We start from the raw sequence: 27600 nt of genomic DNA, 5'->3' as shown, positions 1-27600 counted from the left end.
AATCCTTTTATCTCTGATTTTTTATTCAATGTTTAATGCATAGGCAAAACACATTAAAAACAAGAAAAAATCATTCACAAGCAACGGAGTAGTTCAACAATATAATAATAAAGATTACCTTTTACAGTTAGGGAGTTGAATCCATTTTTATAGAAGCAGAAATATAATCTATGATTATGGTTTGGACCCTCTAAAACTGTAATCTACCCTTCCACTTTCCCCTCTCTTGGTGAAGATATCTTCAACACCGATACGATTTTTGAAATATAAGATTCCACTTTTGTCTCTCTTGTTGAAGATATCTTCACCAAGAGAGGCAAAAGTGGAATCTTAAATTTCAAATATCGTATCGGCGTTGAAGATATCTTCACCAAGAGAGGGGAAAGTGGAATCTTACATTTCAAAAATCGTATCGGCGTTGAAGATATCTTCACCAAGAGAAGGGAAAGTAGAATCTTACATTTCAAAAATCGTATCGGCGTTGAAGATATCTTCACCAAGAGAGGGGAAAGTGGAAAGGTAGATTACAGTTTTAGAGGGTCCAAACCATAATCATAGATTATATTTCTGCTTCTATAAAAATGGATTCAACTCCCTAACTGTTTTATTTGGAAAAGTATTTGTAAATAAATCACTGAGAAGGACATACATGTTTTTATAAACTTTAAATTCTGTTAATAAGAAATGTTATTCTAATTTACTTGATCTTCTTTGGTTAGCGGTTACGCCCCTAGAGGCTCCTACGGGTTCTTAAGGACACAGATCCTGTTATTTTTATATAAGGATACATCTATCTATTCTATTTTAAGAATACGGGACATTGTATTAGTAATCTATTTTATTTATTTTTTCTACATAATTAACTAATCATCTATCAATATTTCAGATTTAAATAATCAAGACATAATAATTGAAGGAAATAAAATATTACTCTAATTTTGATGACAAGAAGTTTTATTAAAATGTTTTGAGTTAAAGACGGGCGATATACTGATAACACAAGAAGGGCGGATATTAATAATCAGGTATCTATCTATCTATCTATAGTCCACATAGAATGAAAAACGAAAGTTTATTTGTAAAACATCATGTTTCATGCATTAAGCAATCTTCAGTTACACTTAACTTTTGATACTGACAATAATATTAGCATTAATAGATTTTTTCAATTAAGTTTAGAGGATTTAAAAAAATTTTGAAATTACAAATAAACATAATTTTTAAAAATCTATCTATCTATCTATCTATCTCTCTATCTATCTATCTATCTATCTATCTATCTATCTATCTATCTATCTATCTATCTATCTATCTATCTATCTATCTATCTATATATCTATCTATCTATCTATCTATCTATCTATCTATCTATCTATCTATCTATCTATCTATCTATCTATCTATCTATCTATCTATCTATCTATCTATCTATCTATCTATCTATCTATCTATCTATCTATCTATCTATCTATCTATCTATCTATCTATCTATCTATCTATCTATCTATCTATCTATCTATCTATCTATCTATCTATCTATCTATCTATCTATCTATCTATCTATCTATCTATCTATCTATCTATCTATCTATCTATCTATCTATCTATCTATCTATCTATCTATCTATCTATCTAATTAATCTATTACTAATCTGTTCGTGCGGACACAAATCACGTCATTAACAATTTCAGTTTTCACTGGAAAACACCTAAAAAACAGCAAATCCAAGAACAATTATGCCATTAGTGGCGCAGCTTACAAGATTTAATAAGTTAACACTTAAAAAATGTGTAATGCAACAAATTATGGATTATATTTGCTGTGTTTTAATCTAGAAGTCAGGAATCTGGAAAATTCAATGAATAATAAATTGATGTACAATGTACATTGTACATCCCCAATGATGATAAAAAAAGCTTTATTTTGAATAGTAATAAGTGGTAAGGCCTGTTAATATGCTTATCCATTCCACGTATTATATATATATATAAAACATCTTAAGTATGACACTAAAGTTTGAGTTTCAAACTTTCAATTTCAATGGTATTGAATTAAAATGGCTAGACTGACATAATGACGTTCTAATAAAAGAAGCAAATATGTTACATTTGAAAAACACATCTTAATATATATTGTGTCAGATTAATGCTTAGATAGAAATGTTAGGATTCACACTTCTAAAAAATGTCATGGGTCTTAAGGGCTTAGACAATGGACGATAGATTGATATATATCCTCATTTATGACAAACAAAATTACTATATCTAGATAAAAATTATTGATCTAAAACTATTGGTAGTGACAATACTAGTTTGAAACTAATCAATCAAAATGCCAAAAGATTTTGAGTCAACGAATAAGAAAAACTTTAGAAAGTTATAAAATTTTGGGTAAACATATCATTTTTAGCATAGAGTCCTCTTCCTTCCTGCAATTTTTTAAAATTGTTTCAGCTACTATATACAATACACTAGCGGCTTCGCCCCTAACCTCTAGGGGCTTTGCCCCAAGAGGTGATAAAAAAAAATTAAGGCAAAAATCGTAAAGGACCATGGAAATCTCCTTCAAAAAAAGGACCAAGGAAATATTCTACAAAAAAATAAAGGACCAAGGAAATCTTCAGCGAAAAAAATGGGGAGGGATTTTTTGGTTTTTGGGGGGGTTGGAGGAGTCCCACCCCCCAAGAATATAGCTTAAAACCACCACAGGACCAATAGGTAGATACCCTGAAGAGTAGAATCCGATCGGTTCAGTGGTTACCGAGATCTTAAGGGACGGACAGACAGACGGCAGACGGACAGACATCGTTCTACTTTGTATTATAGATATGCCTTTTGGTTATTTTGTCTGTCTCACCGTTTTTATATTATCCCTTAGTGTGTCTGTCTCTCATTCATAAGTCTAAAAGGAATGATTCACTTTTAAAAACTATGAATATATTTGAAAATTTAAATAACATTCTATTGCAACAAAAAGGTGATGTTAGCGAATAATTTCTTGAATAAAATGACTAAACCTTTTTTCATTTAATTTTCATTTTTTTCACTGTTGTGTTTTGTATTGAACATAAAAATTAAAAATCATAAAAAATCTTCCAAATCAAAGAGAAAAAATCTTTGAATTATTGGTCAATTTAAGCTCAAAGATTTTTTTAATGTAAAAAGTTAATTTTTTAAAAATATTTTAGAAAAAAAATCTTCTAACAAAAAAAAATTATCATAATCCAAGATGGCGTCAATACATGTAAAATAATATTTTCAAAACAAAAAATTAAAACTTGAATATCTTTTTTCACAGATTGAATTTCAAAAATTGGTCTGACAGTTTTTCCAAAGTCAGTATGATCTATCGAATGAAAAAGGTTTGAAACTGATAGAACATTTCTTTATACTTAAACATATTTTTTCTCCTGTTTTTTCCCACACTTCCAAAAAATGAAATTCAATGAAAATTAAATGGTTCTCACGTTAAAAAAATTTTCTCACGGGTCCAAAAAATGAATTTAAATGAAAATCATATGTACCATTTAAATCAAAATAAATAGTTCCCACATTCTAAAAATTTTCCCACGCTTGACATTCTTGAAAAATGCCAAATAAATGGATATTTAAACAAACCCAATATCGCGTGTTTTGCAATGGAATGTACATTTGTGAAGCTCAGCAGTATATTAGGTTAAAGCATAGCAAAATTAAAATTTTTATCTTAGTTTGAAAATTTATTTTATGTCATTAAGGGAAGGGATGATTAAAACCAACATAATTGTTTACAAGAAAGATTTTTATACCCTTTTCTATAATGGTGTATATAAAGATCTTTAAACGGCTTGGTTGAACAATTTTCAGAGGTTTTGTGATTTTCTAACGGCGGTTTTAGGCCACTAATTAATTAAAACCCTTTCAGTAATTCTTTTTTAAAAAGGATGGGGGCTTGGAGGGTGGAATATTTCATGAAAATAACGTATTAGATATGTAATATTGATTATAATTTAAGAAACGTATCACTGAAATTAAAAAATTAACGTTTTAAAATGTTACTTCATATTTTTACAATAACTATTCCCGTCCTAATTCATCATTAAAAATTAATTAAGCAAAGTAGCTAGATTAATGATATATCCAGAATGGCTTCCAAACCTATTAATTTAACCGGTTCTCAGACATGCTGAAAAATCATGTATAACATCAAATTACAGACAGTTTTCCACCAATATTTAAGAATAAATCATAAAATTAATACCAGATTTGTTATACGATGCGATAAATAATTATAACATGGTTTATTCTTTATATCAAAGCTCTAAAAGTAATGGTTATTTAATAATTATTTGGAAGATAAATTATATTTTATATTTAACTAGCACATGCGCCCCTAGCATCTAAATTAAACAAAACTTGCTATAATGACCAATATGAAGCTACCATAAAATTGAAATCTTAAGCAACAGACAAAAAACCTTACTACTTCAATTAGGATAGCAAAATAACTGTGCAAATCAGAATTTTAATTATATTGGTCAAATAAGTCTTCGTGGGATCGAAACTACTGCATAAGAAGTCTGTATATCACAAACGTATGTCTTTCAACCTTAGATGGAAGTTAGACCCAAAAATAATGAGGTGTAATATCTTTTCCCTTTATGGGATTGACCCTTCCAATATTACCCCCCCCCCCTTCTTAACAATATAGCCTAAAACCTCTTTTAAGTTTATTAAGCATTAACATTAGTGCATTCAACTTCAAAGTATATTCCTCTTTATTTAATCTACTAATTTTTCTGTATTCGAAGGAGTAAGGAAAGTAGAAGAATAGCCTAAAACAAAACTTAGATATACAAATTAAAAAGCTTAGAACCATTCAGGGATCTATAAAAGGCTTCCACAAAATAGAGAACTCAATCGGTTTAGTAGTTTTGAAAACCTTAAGCTAAAGAAAAAAAACCTTATTTTATAAAATAGAATAATAGGATATACAACTTTGGACATAAAAGTACCTGTTTTATTCATAGCATTTACTGAAAAATCGTGGAATCTTTTGAATAGCTACTATGATTACAATGCAAACCCTATGTAAATTTTATCTAACCATTTAAAAAGGGTAATTTTGTCCATAAGTAGCGTAGCATTAACTGGATAATGCTGAAAATTCAATTAAAAACTTGTTGTTATCTTTATGCAATAATTTATCCTTATAATAAAGTAACATGATGTTTGTCTTTTTGTTTTACCGAAGGATCTCTCTAACCGATCAACCGGTATGGTTCTCCTTTACAGGGTAGCTTCTCATAGGTCTTGGGAAGGTTTATAACTAGTAAATAACATGTTTGTTTTCTTTGAGATTTTCTCAGCTGGTAACATTTAAAAGCTTTATGTTGTATTCATTATTTTTAATTTTAAAAAAAAATATAAAAAATATAAAACTTTAAATAGTTGGATGTTATCTTTAGATTGTCATTTAATGTGAGGGAATCAAGTGTTCATTTAAAAAAGCAAAAATAAATTATCATCACTCATATATAGTATTTATTTTCTTTTAACGGGGGGATGAAATATTTCCTGGGACCTTTCCTAAGGGGAGGGTTAAGCTTCACTCTTTCAAAAAAAAACTTTCCAGGAACCTTAATAGTTTTCCAAAAAAGAAGAATGTCAATCCATATATATGGACAGAAAGACAGACAGACATACATTATACTATAATAATTCACTTTTTCACTAGAAAAATATCTTAAAAATCACTTGATTGAACTCTTTTTCTTCTCAGTCATGTTAACATTATTTAAATAAAAGTTAGAATGTCTTTTCGTTAAGATCGTGTTAACCACGGGAACGTTTAAGTTTTCCTTTACAGAGACGCTTCACATAAGGACAGGTTTTTAACTATATTTGGTAAGACAAGATAATAACTGAAAAAGCTATTTCCCCCCTAAAAAATGGTTGGATTGATGGAGAGTGAAATGGGATAATCAAATTTATCTGTGACTGAACACAAACATTAAGGATTAAATACTCATCTATCTATCTTTCTATCTCGATCTTTATCTATCCGTCTATCTATACATCTATCTAACCATCATTCTCTCTATCTATCATTTATCTATTAATCTACATCTAACAATCTAATAACCATCTAGTCTATCTATCTTTGTATAAAATCTGATGTCATTGATCTATTTATCTATCTATTATTCTTACATTTCTATAAAGTGAACCATCTAGCTCTCAATCCATTTTATTAAAATATCTATCTATTTATCTAATTTAGAAAAAAAATAATATCGTTTTTATTTTAGAATCTCCCTTATTGTTTATTTATTCATAATAGCTATCTTTATCTATTTATTAATTTTATTTTTATTTTTTCAGACACCCACAAATCAGCATTTAAATTCATCAACAATAAGTAAAAACTATGAAACTATGATTAAAGTGAAAACTAGTTATAGTTAAAAGTTAGAAAGAAACACAAACATTCAAGATATCAATCAGGTGAGGATATTTCACCGTGATTTATTGACACCTGAAAAATATTGTACAGAAACGTGTCCTTTTTTACTTTTATGTCATTTTTAATTGATTCGTTTAAGTCTGCCATTGCTGCACAACTAAAGACCTTTATTGTCCTTGTTTGACAGGCAAAAAAATTTATTGCAGAATTGTTTATCATAAGAAAAAATATGAATGTCTGTATGTAATATTCAGTGAGTTAGGGGACATTGGGTTGTTTATTACACTAGGCCTCAAAGTTTTATTAAGTTTTCTTATTCGTTGGCTTAAAAATTGGTGGACTTTTATTAAATTTTGATTGGTTGAAAAGAAGGGATAATTTTGTTTATAATCATATGGGATATACATCAACTTATTGGCCACTGTCTTATCTCTTTATTTCCCTGATACTATGGATATGTTTAGTTGTGACTGATTAATACATTGTTCAACAAATTTGGTGATTGACACCTCACAGCAGGGGTTCACAAGCCAGGCATTTATGGATAGGTTTTTATTATAGAAATATTTATTGGGATAGGGATAGATATACTGAAAAGGTTTCGTGATTTCCAACTTTACTTTTCATTTTAAATGATTAAGTCATAGGATTGTTTGATTTGGAATGAAGTATGGAATGATTATGGGAGTAGCAAGAATTACTTGACTGCTACTCAAAATAGATGGCTACATTATTTTGTGTAGATTCTCTGTACCATGATCTTCTAGTACATAATTTACATTATCCATCAGTCAAATGACCGTCCGGCAAAATATCAATTCGTATTTTTAGTTCTACGACAAACCCAGGAGTCCCAAACGTCGGAGTGGGACAAACATTGGAGTGGGACAAACATCGGGGTTGGACAAACGTCAGGGTGGATAAATGCAGGAGTCCCAAACGTGGGAGAATTTTTTTTTCAATTTAGAATTTTTTATACACCCCCTCCCTTAGTCCCGTTATTTATCTTAGTTAGTTTAGGTTAGGATATAGGTTAGGGGGTCGAGCACTGCGGCTAGGCAGGCTTGGGGGTTGAACACTGCGGCCATGGTCATTATTTTGTAGACAGGGGTATAAAAAAATTTAAAATTGTTATATTATCAAAATAGTAGACACTCCTATGTTTTACTTAAGCTTTGTCCACTCTGACGTTTGGGACCCCTGCATTTGGGACTCCTGCATTTGTCCACTCTGACGTTTGGGACTCCTACGTTTGTCGTAGGACCGTATTTTTCTCTTTTCTTCTAAATTTATCTATCCGTATTATTTTTAGTGTGTGAAAGTGTTAAATCAGAAAATCTGTGAAATCTCTGACAAAGAGTGAGGCAAAAGTGACAAAGAGAAACAAAGATGTCTCGGCGCGCCAGTTTCTTTGCCAAACTACATCCAGGAGTTCTCAGAGTCAGGCTAGTAGTAATTTAACACAACTTTGCTTCACAAAATAATTACAAAATGAATAAAATTAACTAATTTACAATTTACCTGTATAGGGATTATAATAGAAGTCTTTAAATTAAAAAAATATATTGTTTTCACCACTTAGTTTTAATTATTTAAGACTAATCTAAAGCTATTATAATTATCAATTTATTCAATTTAACTAGGGTTAAAAAGTAGTCCCTATTGAACATATTAAAAAAAAAGATTGGGACTATAGCATAACCCAATTAAAAAAGTATACCAAAATCTCTGTTAACTTCAAAAATTAGAATAACCAAAAAGAATTAGAGGGTCCAGTTTTGATAAAAAGGAATATTGCCTAGGGTTCAAAAGTGTTTATTTATGTAAAGAATACTGACTTGATTGAAATGACTTTGTAAGATGAAATTTTTACAGTGTTCTATCTCATTCGCAAAATATCATACTTGCAAACAACCAACCCTTTGATTACAGGACCTTTGTCTGGAGTTCCTAACTATGCATTGCTTTTAGTTTCATCTGTTTTTTCTAAGGCATTCCCCTTACCCCTACTTTTAATATTAATGTCGTGCATCTGTCATAGCAGCATTAGGTACAGCTTTCACGTCTTTTGTTACACCGCAGTTTAAGCTGAGAGTTGAATATCGGGGAAAATTGTCTGTAATAGATGCTATACATGATTTTACAGTATGGCTCGGTACCTGTTATAAGCCAGAGGTTTTGAAGTAATACTGGAAAAGTCTGCGAAGGGGATAGGACACCGAATTTTACGCATGTCCCTCTGTGTGACATTCACCCTTTTTTATATATCACTCAAAGAGTTAATTCAAAACGGCAAAAAATTAAACCTGCCTAAATTGCAGAATTGCTTAAACATAGGATACTCTTTATTGAACGTCCTTGCATTTTAATATTGTGCTTAAATGTCCTAAGAAAAACCTAAAAGTCATAAAAAAAGATTATAGGATAAAAATATCATGTATCGCTATGAGGAAAAGCGATTTTCCCAGCTTCTATTCAAGATAGACTGCTGATTTTTTGTTTGTGAAGATTTCCTATATCAATGAGCATCCAGTTTGTTATTCACTTCGTCCGTCGGTCTGTCATTAAGAAATAAATATAAGAAATACAAAAGAAATTACCCAATTTTCCCCCATTCTTTACTTAAACAACTGCTCTTTAAATTACTTTCTCTATATTTCTATCCATAATTTTCTAGTGCTTTTCTATTTGTGGATGTTGTCATCCTTGGTTTTTTTTGCATGAACATCACTTAAAGTGAGAATAGCGTTGATGAAAAATTGAAGACAAAAAGACATTTTAAAAAAGCTTGTATGTTTAAGTATTTTTGCATACATAGATAAATAGACAATGTGTTAGATAGATAGATAGATTGATAGTTGTACTATTAATAAGCGGTTCATATAATATATATTTCTGCTTTATGGACCTAATTTGTCCCTGTATTAAAACAAACAAAAATAAGCAAATATTTAGAAAATTGTTCTACTCCTATAATTATTTTATATTTTCTTTACCCTTAACAATTACATTTTGCGATTATATTATAAAAATGAAGGAAAAAAATACCATTTTGACTCAATTACGATTTTGCTTTAATTGATGTTTTAAAAAAATCTGGTGGAGCCTCTAGGGGGGCACCCACTAGTGTATTTTTCTATCTATCTATTAATCTTGAATACCAACATGTATTGCAACATAAAAAATGACGACATGACTTAAACACAGAATTTCTTAATTAGGTATCTTGTATATAATATATATGTATACTGAACTGTCTTTCTATTATCTATTTTTAAAAGCGAAGCTTTTCTATAATTAGGGCCAATCCGTTCGTGCGTCCGTCCGTCCGAGACGGATAGCTTTTTTCGTTAATTTAGGCATGTTAGAATTGTCCTATCGATTTCAAACTTTGTATGATGATTCCTGTAGTAGTTAGGTGCGATTGAGAAAGCGTAGCAACTCTATAATCACAACCAGAATGTCCGTACGTCCATTTTAAACATGTTGATTTTTTTAACGACAAATTTTTATATGATCTAATTATCCGATTGATCTGATTTTTGGTATACTGATTCCTGGGACAACAAAGTACAATATTATAAGCGAAGCAACTCTATAATCAAGTCCTAAAAATGTAAGTATGTCCATAAAGATTATCCTGTAACAAGCAGTTTTTCAACAAATTATTTACAATTTTGCTTCTACTCTTATACATTTATATTATGATCATTAAGTTCTGACACAATACAAATGTTAATGTCCGTTTGTCCTACAATTTCAGAGCTTCGCTTTTATGGATGTTGTCATCCTTGTTTTTATTACATTGAATATCTTAACTTAACTTTTAATTACATACAGTAGTACGTTTCTTGTCTGTAGCATAAGATTTCATTCACTTTTTAACTGATTGTGTTCTTCGTTTTGAGGAAGCTTCACATATGTACCGAGATGGTTTGAGGCTATTTTGGTTTTAAAATTAAGTCTTTGGATGATTTAATTCTATTTTTCTAGAACTGTATAAAACATAGATAGAAAGATACATAGATGTAGATAGATAGGTAGATAAAGGAAGTAATAAAAATAAATTAGGAATCATAATGATTTATGTAGCAAATTAATTTACAGTGTTTTTTTTTGCAAATAATGTAAACAATAGATATATTAGTAGATAGATTAATAGATAAACAAAAAAACAAGGATGGCAGCATCTATAAAACGTAGCTTCGAAACGTTAGGACAAACGAACACCAACATTTGTAGAGTGTTAGAACTGTGAATAAGGAAAATGTAATGGATGCTGTTTTTAGATAAATAGGATAATTATATCACTTAATTTTCTGTTAATAGAGAAAAAAATCAACATGTTTCAACGGGAATTCTGGTAAACATTACAAAACTCTCCATGCTAAGTGTGAAATATATAGGACAATTCAAACTTTGCTAATTTATTATCGAAAGGTAACAATTGTACGGACGGACGGACCAACCCTAACTTTTTCGCTTTTACTAAAGATATATGTATGAAATATAAATAGATAGACAATTGAAAAAGTTAGAAATGGATAGATAAATTTAGGTAGATAAATAAATAGATAGCTAGATAGACATTAATTTGCACTAATTTTGTGCAAAATAATGTAAACAATGCTAAAATTATAAATATGTTTATATGATACAGAAAATATCAAACATTAACAAATTTTATGAATTTTTAGTACCAAAGCTATTCTATATTTAACTTTTCTGGTGATGATGATAGAGTATCTGCGCTTTCTAAATTGGATTTAACAGTTTTAGGAATTTTTAAGGCAAGTTTGAAATTAACTCAACAATTTTAAAATGACAAAATGAAAAGAGCTATCCGTAAACGAACAGACGGACATACGTGCAGGACTAATAGAAAATCTTCGCATTTAAAAATAAAAATGGCATTTCTACCAGTGCAGTGGAAAGGTTACTTCTTTTTCATTTTTGCTATAATTTGCTAATTTTTGCGGGAACTGAAAAACACTTTAAAAATTGCTGAAATTGTTACACTTTGTTAACACTACGGAGAAGATTTTTAACTGTCTGTTTTATATCAGGGATAAAAATATAGATAATTTATTGCATTTTTTTATGAAGAGAAAGACAATTAATTTATATTTAGTGGCGTGCACAGCTATTTGATAGGAGGGTGTGAAATCATTAGGGCGGGAATCATAGGGAAAGGCAGACCTTCTCAATTTAAATTTTAAGGGGGATTCTACTACACCCGGACAAATACAAGATAAGTATGTTCAAACTTTGCATTGATCAAGGAATATTAAGTCACATTACAGACGGACAAACAGACTGACAAAATTTAAGCATTATATACCAAATATGAGCCGAGAAAATAACTTTCTCCTTAGCCTTACAGATAGATGAACGGTCGGACTGATTGACAGACGTACATGCAAGCGAACAAAGATAGTTTTAGAGTAGCTTTGTATATAAGATAAACTAGCTTTTATTTGAAACTCCATTTTTCCATGAATATTTGCACTGTGCGAGCTATAACGGTGTTAATTTAGTTTTATCTATGGTCGGGTTCTAAGAAAAAATATTTTGAAAGATAATCTTGTTCTTTTTCTTTATTATACTTTCTCTAAAACTAGCTTGGCTCTCTTTTAACAACATTAATTTCGTAATTTAGGAAAAGATAAAACATAAAACACACTTTTTTTACCGCAATTAACAATTCATGTCAAAACAAGAATAATTTTATGCAATATTGGGGAAGAAGTTTATTTAAGTTTAAAGTTGCCACAGGGATTTCAGGGATAGGATAAAAGGTGACTTATATTTATTTTTCTCTCAAGTTCCATTGTATTCAAAGGGGTATAAGAAAGGACATTATAAAAGCCTTAAACCATCCTAAGACTTAATCTTATGGCATAAAACCATCCCGGAAGCTTCCCTTAAATGGAGAACTAAATCTCTTGGTACTTTCTTGGTGGGTGTGGTTCAAACTAGTAGTGTTCAAACATGTTACCTTTTAATTACCTCGAACGGGCGTAATTACAGTCAAGGACCTTATCGACTTGATGTACTGTCCAGGTCCTGGTCCAGCAATCCAGGAGAACTAAGGATGACTGTTACGCACCCTTCTCTGTCCAAACATCCAAGGATATTAGGTTAAGTAACATCCAACAGACAACCAACTATCTGTGATGCACGAACTTTGTCTGAGAAGTCCCAACTGTGCATGGTAACGAGTTGCGCCAGTTTTAGGCCAAGGCATTCCCCCTACTCTAACTATTTATGTCGCGCATCTGACATAGCAGCAGTAGGAACCATTTTTAACGTCTTTAGTTATGACGCGGTGTCGGGCCGAGATTCGAACCTATTACCTTCCCGATGACCACTAAATCACCTTCAAACATGTTAACCAATATTCATAAAATATAGAAGGGGTAATTTTGTTATTTTAAGCATTTATTTTCAGTCCATTGTCTTATCCCTTAAGATACCTGGATGAAAACACTCATATTAATTGAAGATTATCTTAGCTCCTAAAAAGTGTTTACCTTCGTTGACCTATTTATAAATATATAAAAAGAGTCTGTAAAAAAATTCTGTTTTTAAATAATTACAATTTAAAAACAAGGATGAAAATATTTACAATATATTAAAATGGCCAAAACCTGCTAAAAAGCAGCCCGACCGCCATGGATGTTTGATTGTTGATTATACTCCTTAATAATAGGAATGATACTATGTTGACAAGAAGCCTATCTATGATAGGAGCCGAGAAAATCTTGTTAACCCAAAAACGTTCTACCATTAAAAATATAAAAAATACTGAACTGAAAGATTTCTCTATTTTATGGAAGCTTCACATAGGTCCCAAGATTGTTTGAGGCTTTTTTTAGATTTAATTCTTGTTGGGATTTTAAGTTATTTTTCTGCTACAACAAGTCTCTTTCAAGCAAGGAACACAGCCGCTAGTATACGAAGAAAAGGTTCACTTTCCGAAATGTCTAAATGTTATCTTTTTTTGTTGATTTATTTAACTGTCAAGGGGAATTAAAATTGACACGAAAATCTTTGAATAAATGTTGACAAACAATGTGAAGGACACAGACATACAATTCTTTATAGAAAAGTAACAGGATGTCTGTCTGTGTTTGTGTGTGTAGTTAAGGATCTTGGTAACCACTGAACCGATATGGTTACAGTGAAGCTTTCTATAGGTACATAAAAGCTACCTTTTTCAATCCTGAAGATTCGTCTGTCTGTCCGTCTGCCTAGCCGTCCGTCTTTCCGTCTGTCTTTTCTTCTGTCTGTCTGTCTATCTGGTCGTCCGTCTATCCATCAAGGTCAGATAAAGATTTTAGGCTGTTTTCTTGAATGTTAGATTTTCATCACATCTAAGGGCGAAGCCACAAGTAATAATATAATTTTCTAGACCCACGGCTATCCCTAACCTTTTAGGCTTGAGTATCACTTTTGGTTCCTTCTAATTCATACATAGCCTAACCAAATTTAGACAATGTATTACTAAAAAAATTGCTATTTCAAATTTTGTCTGTTTTACAATAGCACCAAGTGTCTCTACATCATAAATGTTTATGTTAAATAAAACAAACACATTTTTAAAACTGTTTTTGAAATACAGTCAATTTTTATTTCAAAATCAACTGATAAACGTTGTTAATTGATAACATATATCTACTGCTGCTATGCAAGATTAAAATGCCATGGCCTGAAAATGGTGCAACTTTAAGCAGTAATGAATTTCAATTTAGGCAAGAGTTGATATATTAGTTCTATTGTAAAGGATCAAAGTCATTGCATGGGGTATAATCAAATACAATAAAAACGTAAGTCAACATTTTCCAAAATCATAAAAACTTTTTTTTTCAGCGCTACTGTGAAAATTGTTAACATTGCCAGACACATTTTTTGTGTAAACAGCAAATTCTAACCTAAACAATAGTAATTTACATAAAAACAGGCTGACAACTGGTAGATAGATAGATAAATAAATTGTTGAATTGATAGATAGTTACATAGAAGAAATAAAGATAGACAGAGAAATAAATAAAGAGATAGGTAAATACTAACTAAAAGCAATAGATTAATAGAGATAGATAGATAATGAGAAGAGAGTATATGTTAGCTAATAATGATAGATATATAGATAGATAGAAAGATAGACAAACAGACAGGCAGACATAGATAGATAGAAAGTTAAATATTTAAACAAAACAAAGCAATGGTAATAATTAAACAAAATTCACAAGAATTTTTTTCACAATTGTATGTTTTTTAGTAGCGAAGCTACTATATAATTAACAAGTCTAAGCCTGTCTGTCTGTCTGTCTATTAAATAAGTAAATACTTTAAATGCACCAGAAGATAGGTTTAAATCCCAGACTAAACTCCGTCATAATCAAGAACGTTGAAATGTTTTGCTGCAATGTTAGATTCGTGTAATGACGGGTTGGGAATGCCTCAACAATAAAATAGGTTAAGGTCTTTAAAATGCACAATCTGGCAGAGGGAGAGTGGACAATAAGCTGTTTATTACACTAGTCCTCTTAGTTTTATAAAAACGTTTTCTTATTCGTTGGGTTATCAACTTTGGAGACTTTAGTGAATTTTGATTGCTTTAGTACATAACGTTGTATGTTCAACCGTTTCAACCACTAATTTTAATCTACGGACGGGGTAATTTTGTGTATCATTATTGGGCATGTACATTAATTTATTTGCCATTGTCTTATCTCTATAGTTCCCTGGCAGTCAGAACTTCAAGACAAATATCGTCTAATTAAAGGGTTTGGTTGTCGGTAGGACATTAGTCATAAAATCAGGCAAAAAAATTAGAAAATTTAATTTAAAAAAAAACTTCGCTTCCATTAGACATAAATGTTCTTATTTACAATTGTATGTTATGCGAGTCTTCTACATCCGGCGAAAATTATGTAAATGTCTTTTAGCGAAAAACAAGAACGATAGTGAGTTCAAACGAAAAAAATCTATATTTTTTTTTGGTTTAGTTTGAGATAAAAAAATGTTTTCTTGTTATTTGATGTTTTTATATGATTTATTTCGAGTTAAACATGAAGCAAACTATGAATATAATGGATTTTTTACAATTATAATAGATACGAATTACAAATTAAAAAATATTAAGTATCAAACATTGTTCCTTCTTGATTTAATAAAAATTTATGAAAATTGTTTATAAAATCAGGATTTAAAAAATACAGTATATTTAGGCATTTTTTAAAAATTCTGTGTCCATAGTTTTATTTTGTGTGGCTTAAATCTTTAATCTTAAACAAAAGCAGGTTTTAAAGTTATTTAAAATCAATTTGTCACAATATTATTTAAGTCTTCTCTTTCCTTATAATATGTGTTGTTATATATAATTGTAACAAAATCCACCTAAGTCAAAACCTCAAAACATTTTAGATTTTTGGTAAGGGATTAAATGAGGTGTTCCAAAAGTAAACTATATTTTTAAATAGCGAGTAATTCATATTTTTTATATATATTTTATCTATCCTTTTTAAAGCCTATTTTACATAACATATTTTTTCATATTAAAATATCTATTTTTATCCTCTATCAATCTATTTATCAAACAATTCGATTTGCTGCTTATTAATTTTTTCTGTTTTTTTTTACTACATTTTTTGTTGTTTAATGAAAACACCGTAAGGGATAAAACTGACATGCCACAAAATTAAACATGATTAAATTTCAATCAATATATAGATAGATAGATGGATGGACATATTAAATAGATAGATATATAGTAGGTCTTTGGATATATAGAAAATAGGATAAAACTGACATGCCACAAAATTAAACGTGATTAATTTTCAATCAATATATAGATAGATAGATGGATGGATATATTAAAGAGATAGGTATATAGTAGGTCTATGGATATATAGAAAATAGGAAAATTAAACATGATTAAATTTTAATCAACATATAGATATAGTTAGATAGATAGGTGGACAACATATAATTATACATACATAGATAGATGGACATATTAACAGACAGATGGATAGATAGATATAGTAAATCGTAAGATAGATAGACAGATAGATACATACAGATAGACAGAGATAGAAACAAATAAGGAGATAGAGACATAGACAGAGAATATACAATTGAGAGATAGATAGACAGATAAAATTTTATACACTAGACATATAGATAAGGAAAATGGATATATTATATATTTGTTGGATCATACACCAGACTTTCATGTTCTCTTTAATAAATGGAAACTTGCAGCTGGCTAAAATAACGATTCTCCCCTCCTACTGGTTGAACGTAGTGACCAATAAACGAGTTCTATGTTAACAACCTTAATTAACAACAATTTTTTACTTGTCATAATATCCACTTATATTCTACATCCATTGATAGGAAGAAAACAAAATTATTTAGGCTGATTAAATTTCAATCACAATATTTGGTTACTACTAGAAAAAACCTTTATAGACTAGTGTTCATACAAAAAAACCTTTTTTATGCAGCTACATTATAACTACGGTCTTTCTGTGCGTTACACTATTTGAGTGGGTTATCATGTTAATGGACAGGTTAAGAATATACGTAGATTGCTTTAAATATAATGGATATGTCATATTTGGAGATGTAAATATTTACAATACCTTCCAAAAATAAGAAAACTAATCTTTATTATGTATAATAAAAATCCCAGTGTAATAAAATAGTGTTACTGTTTAACTATAATTTTCTGTTTATTTCATCTACAGTTTGTTATGGCTGCGATAGCCTATGGACATAATTTGCTAATTTCTGTAAGAATATTAAGTGACCTCTATCGAACACCAATTTTAAAACTTTGAGCCTCCTTAAAATATTTGTTTACATCAGTTTTTTTTGTCTTTTTATGTATTGTCAGCTGTTTTATACAGAGTCAACAGCTTTTTCCATAGCCGCTAGGAGCTCTGCTTCTAAAATAAGGGGGGTGGGGGCATAGACGTCCAAGGAAGGGAGTAATGGGGCGATTACCCCCCCCCCCCCCCAAACGAATTTGGGGGTGCCTCCTAATTTTTTTTCATTTTACCCCCCCCCCATTTAAAATTTACTCCTACCCTGGGGGTGACGTAGGCACCCCCAACTATTTAGGAGGGGGTATTTACCCCCCCTAAAATAAGAATCTCTAACATAAAAATTTTTTAATAATAAATATTTAAGAAAATTTAAATTACCCCCCCCAAAATTTTACCCAGGGGTATTTTGGGGTGGGTTACAGATTATGTTTTGTTGGTCCAGGGTATTTGGAAACGGGCGGGTCAACCACCCTCTTTCAAAGAAATATACAGGGATCTAAGGGGATAAGAGATTTACAGTACAATGTCTTTTCCCTCCCTGGATATATAGAATTAACATGAAAAAGAAGCTACTTCATACATTCTAATGTTATAATCTATAAATTATATATACATTTCAAATGTTTATATATAAAAGCAATTTATAAAAATAGCAACATTTGTAATAGTTATCTATTGCATCGTATTGTACACAGTTTCCCGTGGGTAGTAAAAAGGGTCAAATAAAAGATTAATTACAGTTTTGTTTGTCATTCCATTGGCTGAAGGCCCTTGCCAAATTAAACTATTATTGATTTTACGTTTTTTTTATTATTCATGGAAAATTGTCTCAAAAACGAAACTATATTTCAGTATGGCTTAGAACCGGTTCTTATCCAGCGGAAAATAATTGTTTTTGAAGCCATACTGGAAATTTTAATATTTTTTATGGGATAGGGGGGGCGGGGCAAACCCACAGTTTACAGTTTTGTAGGATATCTTCCAAGAACTATAAATTACACTGGATTCCAAACCATGAAAATTAAATTACCTCTGACGTTTAGATAAATAGAAAGATAGATAAATTTGAAGTTGGAGAGATAGATAGTTAGAGTCAAAGATAAATAGATAAAGATAATTATATAGATAAATATAATATCTAGAATCAGATAGGAAGATGAATGAATTATAAATAAATAATAAAAGATGTAGATAGATGAAATTATTTCAAACCATCAATTATGCTATACAGTAGATCTTTTCATGAAAATACCCTTTTTCGAATTTCAATCTTCTGCTAACCTAAAAAGTTACTTTAGGGGCCTAGAAATATATGTACAAAATTTCAGCTCTCTATCTCTACTGGCGACCTAGCGCCAGGCATGTAAAATATCAACAGATAACGGTAGCACGGCGGTTTTAACAATATCTCAGTAATGTGCAGGTTTTCAGCTCTTCTGCATATTTCAATTTAAACACATAAGGCCAAAGATATTATATCCAAAAACGACAAATAACGGAAACCGCCAATTTTGGCAGTAAAACTGCGGTTGGCGACGCTAAATAATATTTTTATCTGTTTATAGTTACAACTTATTAAGATATTATTCTCAGTTTAAAAAAATTGGCGCTTCCAGCACCCAAACGGGCAAAAACAAGCAGTTAAACTTCTGTATCCCTACTTAACCCCATAACAGACCCCCCTCTATCTCGGCTCCTGTTACAGATAGATATATAAAACTTTTTTCTGTTGGTTCATGTGTATTTTTAGAGAAAATTACTTTTTCTCAAAACCGGCAAAATCAGGCAGTTAAACTTCTAAACCCCTACTTAACCCCCTGACAGACCCCCCCTCTATCTCGGCTCCTGTTACAGATAGAGACATAAAACTTTTTTCTGGTTGTTCACGTGTATTTTTAGAGAATTGCTTTTTCTAGTCATAGCAGTCAGACTGCTCCTTAATCCCTTTTTAGCAGCCAGCCGCTAAATATTAAAAAAGCTGTAGAGCGGCCAATTTTAAAGCTAGGAAAACCAAATTTTATGATGAGCAATTATTTTTCATAACAACAAAAATGCTTTTTCTGACCATCGCCAAAAAACGACAAATAACGGAAACCGCCAATTTCGGCGGTAAAATGGCGGTTGGCGGCACCATTTAATATTTTTATCTGTTTATGATCACAATAAAAGACTACATACAAAAATTGGCTGATTAAGGTCTGGAAAGGGTCAAGACAGTTAATTGTTTAAACTAATGTAATAGATTTTTATTTTAGTCAGATGCCAGATGCAGACAATGAAAAAAAATAACATTTAGAAATATTATCAATTTGTCTACATAAGGTTAACAACAAAATCAAAATATACAAATCTAATTATTAAAAACATCAAGATGATCTTCTCTATAAATTTTATTTGTAAAGCATTGATATTTTTATCAAATAATATGACAATGATGACAACATTAATAAGTGATTAAATACAGACAAAAAATAGGATGACAACATCCATAAAGACAAAGCTCTAAGATCAGAAGTAAGGACAACTCTCTTGTAATTACTTTTGTAATATTTAATCAACCTTAGTAAAAAATAAGATGAAAATTAGGTGTTTAGGTATGATCCAGCAGGATATAATCCTCCTAGTCTTCAAATAACTTTGAATTGCTCCAGTGTATTTATTTTTTTACTCATAGACTTAAAATTGTAAAATTAAGCTTATCTTACATGCCTACATGACATATTAAATTTTTTTTTTAAATCAGCTGTTGTTTCCAGCTGACCGCCGTTCCAGTGGCGGCAGTCCATGTAAGCTTCAAATCAATTAAATTTTTTGATAAATACATATTAATTCTTGAGTAATAATAAACTTCCGTGAATAGTAAGGCCATGACCGTTTGGCCACTCCTTGACCGATTTTTAACTGATTTTTTATTTCCTACCTGTAGTTTTGCCGTTTTTAAGCTGCCAGTAGCGGAATTCTAAAACTGCTCTAGACCAGCCAATTTTTGTATGTAGTCTTTATTGTGATCATAAACAGATGAAACTAGTGCCGCCAACCGCCGTTTTACCGCCGAAATTGGCGGTTTCCGTTATTTGTTGTTTTTTGGCAATGGTCAGAAAAAGCATTTTTCTTGTTATGAAAAATAATTGCTCGTCATAAAATTTGGTTTTCCTAGCTTTAAAATTGGCCGCTCTACAGCTTTTTTAATATTTAGCAGCTGGCTGCTAAAAAGCGGATAAGGAGCAGTCTGACCGCTATGACTAGAAAAAGTAATTTTCTCTAAAAATACACTTGAACCAACAGAAAAAAGTTTTTACGTCTCTATCTGTAACAGGAGCCGAGATAGAGGGGGGTCTGTTATGGGGTTAAGTAGGGATACAGAAGTTTAACTGCCTGTTTTTACCGGTTTGGGTGCTGGAAGCGCCAATTTTTTTTTTAACTGAGAATAATATCTTAATAAGTTGTAACTATAAACAGATAAAAATATTATTTAGCGCCGCCAACCGCCGTTTTAACCGCCAAAATTGGCGGTTTCCGTTATTTGTTGTTTTTCGGCAATGGTCAGAAAAGGTATTTTTTTATTATAAAAATAATAGTTTGTCATAAAATTTGGTTTTCTTAGCTTTAAAATTGGCCGCTCTACAGCTGTTTTAATATTTAGCGACTGGCCGCTAAAAAGCGGATGAGGAGCGGTCTGACCGCTATGACTAGAAAAAGCAATTCTCTAAAAATACACGTGAACAACCAGAAAAAAGTTTTATGTCTCTATCTGTAACAGGAGCCGAGATAGAGGGGGGGTCTGTCAGGGGGTTAAGTAGGGGTTTAGAAGTTTAACTGCCTGTTTTTGCCGGTTTTGGTGCTGGAAGCGCCAATTTTTCTTAACTGAGAATAATATCTTAATAAGTTGTAACTATATACAGTGAAAAAAGGGACAAAAAAAGATATTTTTTAGGCTTTTTCAAAAGGCAGTTTTGAAATCCCGTTATTTCAACAAAAAAATTAAAATGCTTAGAGAATGGCTTGGAAGGTGAATTTAAGTGTTCTGCATATTTCAACTTAAACACATAAGGCCTAAGATATAATATCCCAAAAATCTTTTGTCAAAGTCTACTCTACACCTAGCGCTGGCGATTTCATTTTTCACAGGTATAAAATGCATGATTTTAGAAAACTGACTGGCGCTAGGTCTAGAGTAGACTTTGACAAAAGATTTTTTGGATATAATATCTTTGGCCTTATGTGTTTAAATTGAAATATGCAGAAGAGCTGAAAACCTGCACATTACTGAGATATTATTAAAACCGCCGTGCTACCGTTATCTGTTGATATTTTACATGCCTGGCACTAGGTCGCCAGTAGAGATAGAGAGCTGAAATTTTGTACATATATTTCTAGGCCCCTAAAGTAACTTTTTAGGTTAGCAGAAGATTGAAATTCGAAAAAGGGTATTTTCATGAAAAGATCTACTATACAGACAGATAGATGAATAGAAAAACAGATAAATATAGTAATTAGTAAGTAGATTTTTAAAATTTAAAAAGCGCGGCTTGTGTTAAGAGTAGAAAAATGTTACGCATAGAACCGCTATGAAAAGAGTCCTCTGCTACGTATAGTTAGGGAGCTACGTGGTAAAATGTCCCAACTGACTTAAAACTTGACTTGCGAGTAAAGTTTGGTACATTTTACCACCTAGCTTCAAGATTATTTGTAGCATAGGAACCGTTCTTATCTTACCAAAAAATAGAGCTCTTAGCGGTTCTAACGGTATACGTAAAATTTCTTTATTATTAACACAAGCCGGGCAATTCCAATTTTAATAATCTACGTATTTTTTTGCTCACCCTTTAGATAAATTGAAAGTTAGGCAGATAGATAGACAGAGAGAACTGCAAATTTGAAGGCATGAAGAACGACGAAGAGATAGACAGATAGATATGAATAGAGATAGATAAACAGATAAAACGACATATAGCTAAACATACAGATAGATAGACAGTCAGATAGACAGTCAGATAGACGTATAGAGCTACATATAGATAAACATATTGATAGAAAGATATACAGATACGTAGATATATGAAATAAAGACAGATAGTTAGATAGACAGATAAATATAATATATGATACTATTTAGATATATAGACAGATAGTCAGAAAGATAGACAGATAGATATCAAAGCTTGAAAATTAAATTACATCTGACGTTTCCCATCTCCATTTTAGAACGTTTGTAAAATACAGCTAATAAAATATTCTAAATCAAGAAAAAAATCAACATTTATTATTTAGACTACCCTAAAATCTTTGTTAAAAACCCTTTTTTGGGTACTTTATAACCTAACCTTACAATAAAAAACTTTTAATTTTTAAGCATTTGCTATCCAATAAATGTAAAATCATTGCAAAAACGTTTAAAATCTTCATTTAAAAGCCCTGTCGTAGTAAAAAGGTAAAAACATGCGTTTTTTTCACGGCAATATCCTTTTTGATTTATACTTATACTTTTTGGGCCTTTTTTTGCAAAGATTTTAGTGAAAAAGCATTAACGAATTGATATAATTATGTAGTAAGGTAATTATATTATCTATTATTTTCGCGTAAAGAAAAGTAAGTAACCAAAATTGTTTAATGAACAAGGATGACAAAATCAATAATAAAAGATCAGATTATAGGCCAACTTGTAGAATGTTAGAACTTATTAAGCACAATATTTATTTTTAAGTCTAAAAAATTGTATATTAAATTTGTTGTAAAATACAGAATACTGTTTAAGGACATACTTACATCTTTAGAAGTTCTATAAATGTTTCGCTTAAAATATTGCACCTTGTTTTCCTAGTAATCATTGTTCCAAAAATGACCTATAAGAATAGGATAATTCTATCGTCCAAACATTTTTATACGTTTGGAAGGGGATGTAAAAGGGATCTTTTCATAGAAAAAGGATAATGTCACTTTTTTACTCCTATGTTAGTTTAAGATGTTTTTAGACACATAAAGTTAAATTTAAACATTGTTTTATATAAAAAGTAAACTCTTATTCTTTAGTTTCCAATGGTGATTTTATAAGTGCGCAGCTACTTTATATTATATCTCGTTCTTGCATCTCACAAAATGGTTTAAGTACTAATAACCGTTTCTTCATTGTGTATTGGTGGATTTTTTAAATTTACACATTATTTTTTTGCGAGCTATCTTTACAAATTTTTTTTTTGATATTTTTTCCTTTTTTCACACTCGAAACATTTCTTTAGATATAAAGGTTTGAAATTAGGTAAAATATAGGAACAACTTTATAATTTTCGTTTCTTAGAATAAATCAAGGAGGTTACTTTCAGACACATTGTTTTAACTTTATATTATTCCTATAGTATTTAGAAATGATAGTAAAACAGAACAGTAACAAGCTTACATTAGCTGTAATTCAACAGTGATACTGGGAAATTAAATAACTATGGAAATAGCATTTCTCTGTTTTTGTCTATTTTGCATAATGTTATCTGTCATTTTTAATAATTAAAATTTTTGTCGATTTTTTACGTGGATTTTAGGTGTTTTTAATTATGTTTTTATAATGGATTTATTATTACTTGGATCTTACGCCAGATTATCATGTTTTCTAATTAAGTAAAACGTTTAGCTGGCTAAATAACCACTTCCCTTTCTCCACCTCCTCTACCACATCCCCTCCCCCCCTACTGGATTAACAAACTGACCAATAAATAATGTTCATGTTAGCAATCTAACCCTGTCATAATATCCACGAATATTCTATAACCATTGTTTTTTTGTATTTACTTTCTAGCCTTAAACCTAACAGGGATTAGTATTAAGCTTTCTCTGAAGATTGTTCAATTGACATAATATCGATAGGTTTTTTTTAAAGAATTTGTTAGGTACTTATTTTCGTCGAAAACGATAATCTATAATACAAAGTAGCTTGATGTCTGTCTGTCCGTCTGTCTGTAAATCTGTCTGTCCGTCTGTCTCTTAAGATCTCGGTAACCACTGAACCGATTGGATTCTACTCTTCAGAGAATATACCTACTGGTCCTGTAGTGGTTTTAGGCTATTTTCTTGGGGCGTGGGACACCCCCAACCCCCCCAAAAAATAAAAAAATACCCCTCATTTTTTTTGATGATGCATATGATGACCCTCAATTTTTTTTATTATGCAGATGATGAAGATCCACCACATGTACTACATTTTTTTAAATTACTTCTTGGGGCAAAGCCCCTAGAGGCTAGGGGCGAAGCCGCTAGTTATAATATAATATACAAAGACAACAAGCTACTTCAACTTTAATAAATGCTGATTGGGTCTTACAAAATATCAGTGTTCAAACAATTCCATTGATAACTCTGATCTACATTTATATCTTGACATATTTAAATGGTTCGTGGGGCTGAACGGAGTACAGGCGAAAAATACTTATTTAAAAACTAGCTACGTTACTAAACAATCTGAAAGAATTATTTTTAAAAATGTTAATCTTTGCCTTTAGGGGAAGATTTTTTAAAAATCGAAATTAAATTTAAATTAGTCGGTATCTTTTTTGTTTAAAATAACATCCATTTATTTGTTTTTAATAAGTTAATTTAAAATTATTTTTGTATTTTATTAGATATTTAATTTAACAAGGATGATAACATCTATCAGAGCAAAGCTAAAAAATGAGGCCATCTTTATTGATAACAATTATAATAGGCATGTTATTGAACAAAACTATTTTTACTTTTTAAAAGATAAGTTTTTTTATAATTGGCCTGAAACAGAATCCTATGTTTATGCAATTTTACAACAGGTTTATAATGTTCATACTTATTATTAAATCAATATTCGGCTTATTAAGTTTTCACATTTTACAGGTTTTCATGTTTGTTTGTTCTACCGTTTAATTTCAGAGCTTCGCTTTTATGGATGTTAACATCCTTGTTATTTTATATCCCTCTGTTATACATTACTCAATCCCTTGGAATTAACAAATCGAGCATTTTAAGAATTAAAATTGACGCATTTATTTTTTTGGCTGATTTTATATTTATTTCGTTGATAGATTTATTGTTTATATTTAATAGCGAAACTACTTTTTAATTAAATTATCTTGAAGTGAAAATATTTGCTGAGAAATTACACATACTTAGGGTGGAGTTGTCTCGTTACCTTGGGTATTTTTAATTTTGTTTTAAAATTTTATTAAAAGCAAGTTGTGTTAAATTAATATTATTTTTTTTAACAGATTTCCAGACGAAGTGGTCTTCGATGAAAGCATCAAGGAATTCAGATATTTAATATTTAGATAGATAGATAGATAGATAGATAGATAGATAGATAGATAGATAGATAGATAAATAGATGGATAGATAGATAGATAGATAGATAGATAGATAGATAGATAGATAGATAGATAGATAGATAGATAGATAGATAGATAGATAGATAGATAGATAGATAGATAGATAGATAGATAGATAGATAGATAGATAGATAGATAGATAGATAGATAGATAGATAGATAGATAGATAGATAGATAGATAGATAGATAGATAGATAGATAGATAGATAGATAGATAGATAGACGAATGCATTTATCCAATTTTATTATAATAGATCTAATTATTTCTTAAGATGCATTAAATGATTATTACTTTAGGCTTTGATATGTAAAAACTGTATGGTTTGATTCTTAATATTATTTTACTAGATTCCTCTTTATTTTATACTTTATATCATCTAGCGGCTGTGCCCCTAAATCCTTGATAAACCTAAACGGGAGGTATTCCGAAGCAGCTTATAGTGCCTAATAAAAAGTGACATCATACAATATAAATGACAAATAATAGGCCAGTATACATTAACTATTGGTAAATTACAATTTATACTGGCCTACTTTGGTCATTTGTACAGGTAATCCTCTTTATAATAGACTAAGAGTACCAAAGCAAAGCTTCTTTTAATCTAAAAGAAATAGTATTATTGAAGAAATATTAGTCTAAATGGACAAATTGCTCATTGAAAGAGAAAGAAAGAAAAAAAACTTGGATTAAAGATAGGTAAATCCTAATTTAAAAGTAACAGGATGTAAGTCTGAACCGAAGTATTTCGCTAACCGCTGAACAGATATAAGCTTCTCATAAGTTCTGCCTGCGAAGTTTTATAACTAATTGGGTGGAGGGTACCACCACCCTCTTAAGAAAAATCGCCTCTAGAAAAAATATTTCCCCCCAAAATTTACAGTTTAATTTACACTCTCCATTATATGCTCTCTCCTTGAGAGGACTAATTTAACTATCCCTATTTCTCTGAAATGAGAGTAGCACCTACGCGAATAATACAACCTTTTACAGCTGGTTCTTAAACCTTTCTCTTATATTAGTATTACAGTAGACTTTATGTTTACTTAGACTGTTATTTTATTGTAATTTTATATTATTAAACAACTAAAGAACGGGTTTTTGTTATCTGTTAAGAAAATTGAATTTGCCTAATTATTTTGATATACACTAATATACTTAAGTGTACTACAGAAGCGAAACAACTTCATAGTTAGGATACGTCTTTATGTCTATTAAAATTTGGCTGTAATTTGATGTTAGGGTGTTCGAATGGGTATTTGAATTTAATAAAAGCGTAAGATTGTTTTGGATTTAGTAAACTAAAATAATTAGTAAAAACTACCTATTAATTTATAAACTAGTGGTTTTGATATTAGCCGTTGATGAGATCTTCAGGTACATGCTTAGACTAATAAATATTCAAGGGAGAGGCAAAATTGGTTCATTGATTTAGATATTCTGAGTTTCAGACTGACAGACAGACGGACAGACAGACGGACAGACAGACGGACAGACAGACGGACAGACAGACGGACAGACAGACGGACAGACAGACGGACAGGCAGACGGACAGATATCATTCTACTTTGTATTATAGAGGAAATTGGCAATTGATAGAAAGAAGATAGAAACAGTCAGTAATTGATATTAGATAGATAGAAAGCTAGAAAGATAGATAGTTATTGAAATAACTTATAAGCAGTGTATATGAAAATATATAGATAGATAGTAAGCGACTGAAAGATAAATTGATAGTGATATAGCGAAAGACATGACAGATAGATAACTAGACAGAAAGAGAGATAGATAGTAAGATAGCAACAGAAAGACAGAAAGATAGATGGATAGCTAGCTAACAAGTTAAATAATTAATGAAAAATTACTTTATGTACAAAATATGACAGGCAAAAGATTGGTATAAATTTCAAACAACTACAAAACGGCGTTCGAAGTAAATGTCAAATTGATGCTCTCTCTCAAAGTGCCTATCGAGCACT

At 30.5% G+C, this 27600-nt stretch overlaps 2 protein-coding genes across 2 annotated transcripts in view; one reads left to right on the top strand and one right to left on the bottom strand.

The window, feature by feature from the left end:
- LOC145327618 (uncharacterized) overlaps positions 1-11251 on the bottom strand; it is a 73613-nt gene extending 62362 nt beyond the window's left edge. The window contains exon 1 of the mRNA XM_080171158.1: positions 11247-11251. The gene's annotated coding sequence lies outside the window, so the exon portion shown is untranslated. The remainder of the gene's footprint in view (positions 1-11246) is intronic.
- Positions 891-27600, top strand: part of LOC145327619 (uncharacterized) — a 70959-nt gene continuing 44249 nt past the window's right edge. The window contains exons 1-4 of the mRNA XM_080171159.1: positions 891-1025; positions 6364-6486; positions 7758-7890; positions 25506-25545. Coding sequence (XP_080027285.1) covers positions 7835-7890; positions 25506-25545 — 96 coding nt within the window. The 5' untranslated portion in view covers positions 891-1025; positions 6364-6486; positions 7758-7834. The remainder of the gene's footprint in view (positions 1026-6363; positions 6487-7757; positions 7891-25505; positions 25546-27600) is intronic.

Source organism: Acartia tonsa, chromosome 9 (genome assembly GCF_053477335.1).
Source record: "Acartia tonsa isolate MP-2025a chromosome 9, ASM5347733v1, whole genome shotgun sequence".
Lineage (NCBI taxonomy): Eukaryota > Metazoa > Arthropoda > Copepoda > Calanoida > Acartiidae > Acartia > Acartia tonsa.
The sequence above is the reverse complement of the archived record's forward strand: the minus strand, read 5'-3'. Positions and strand labels throughout refer to the sequence as shown.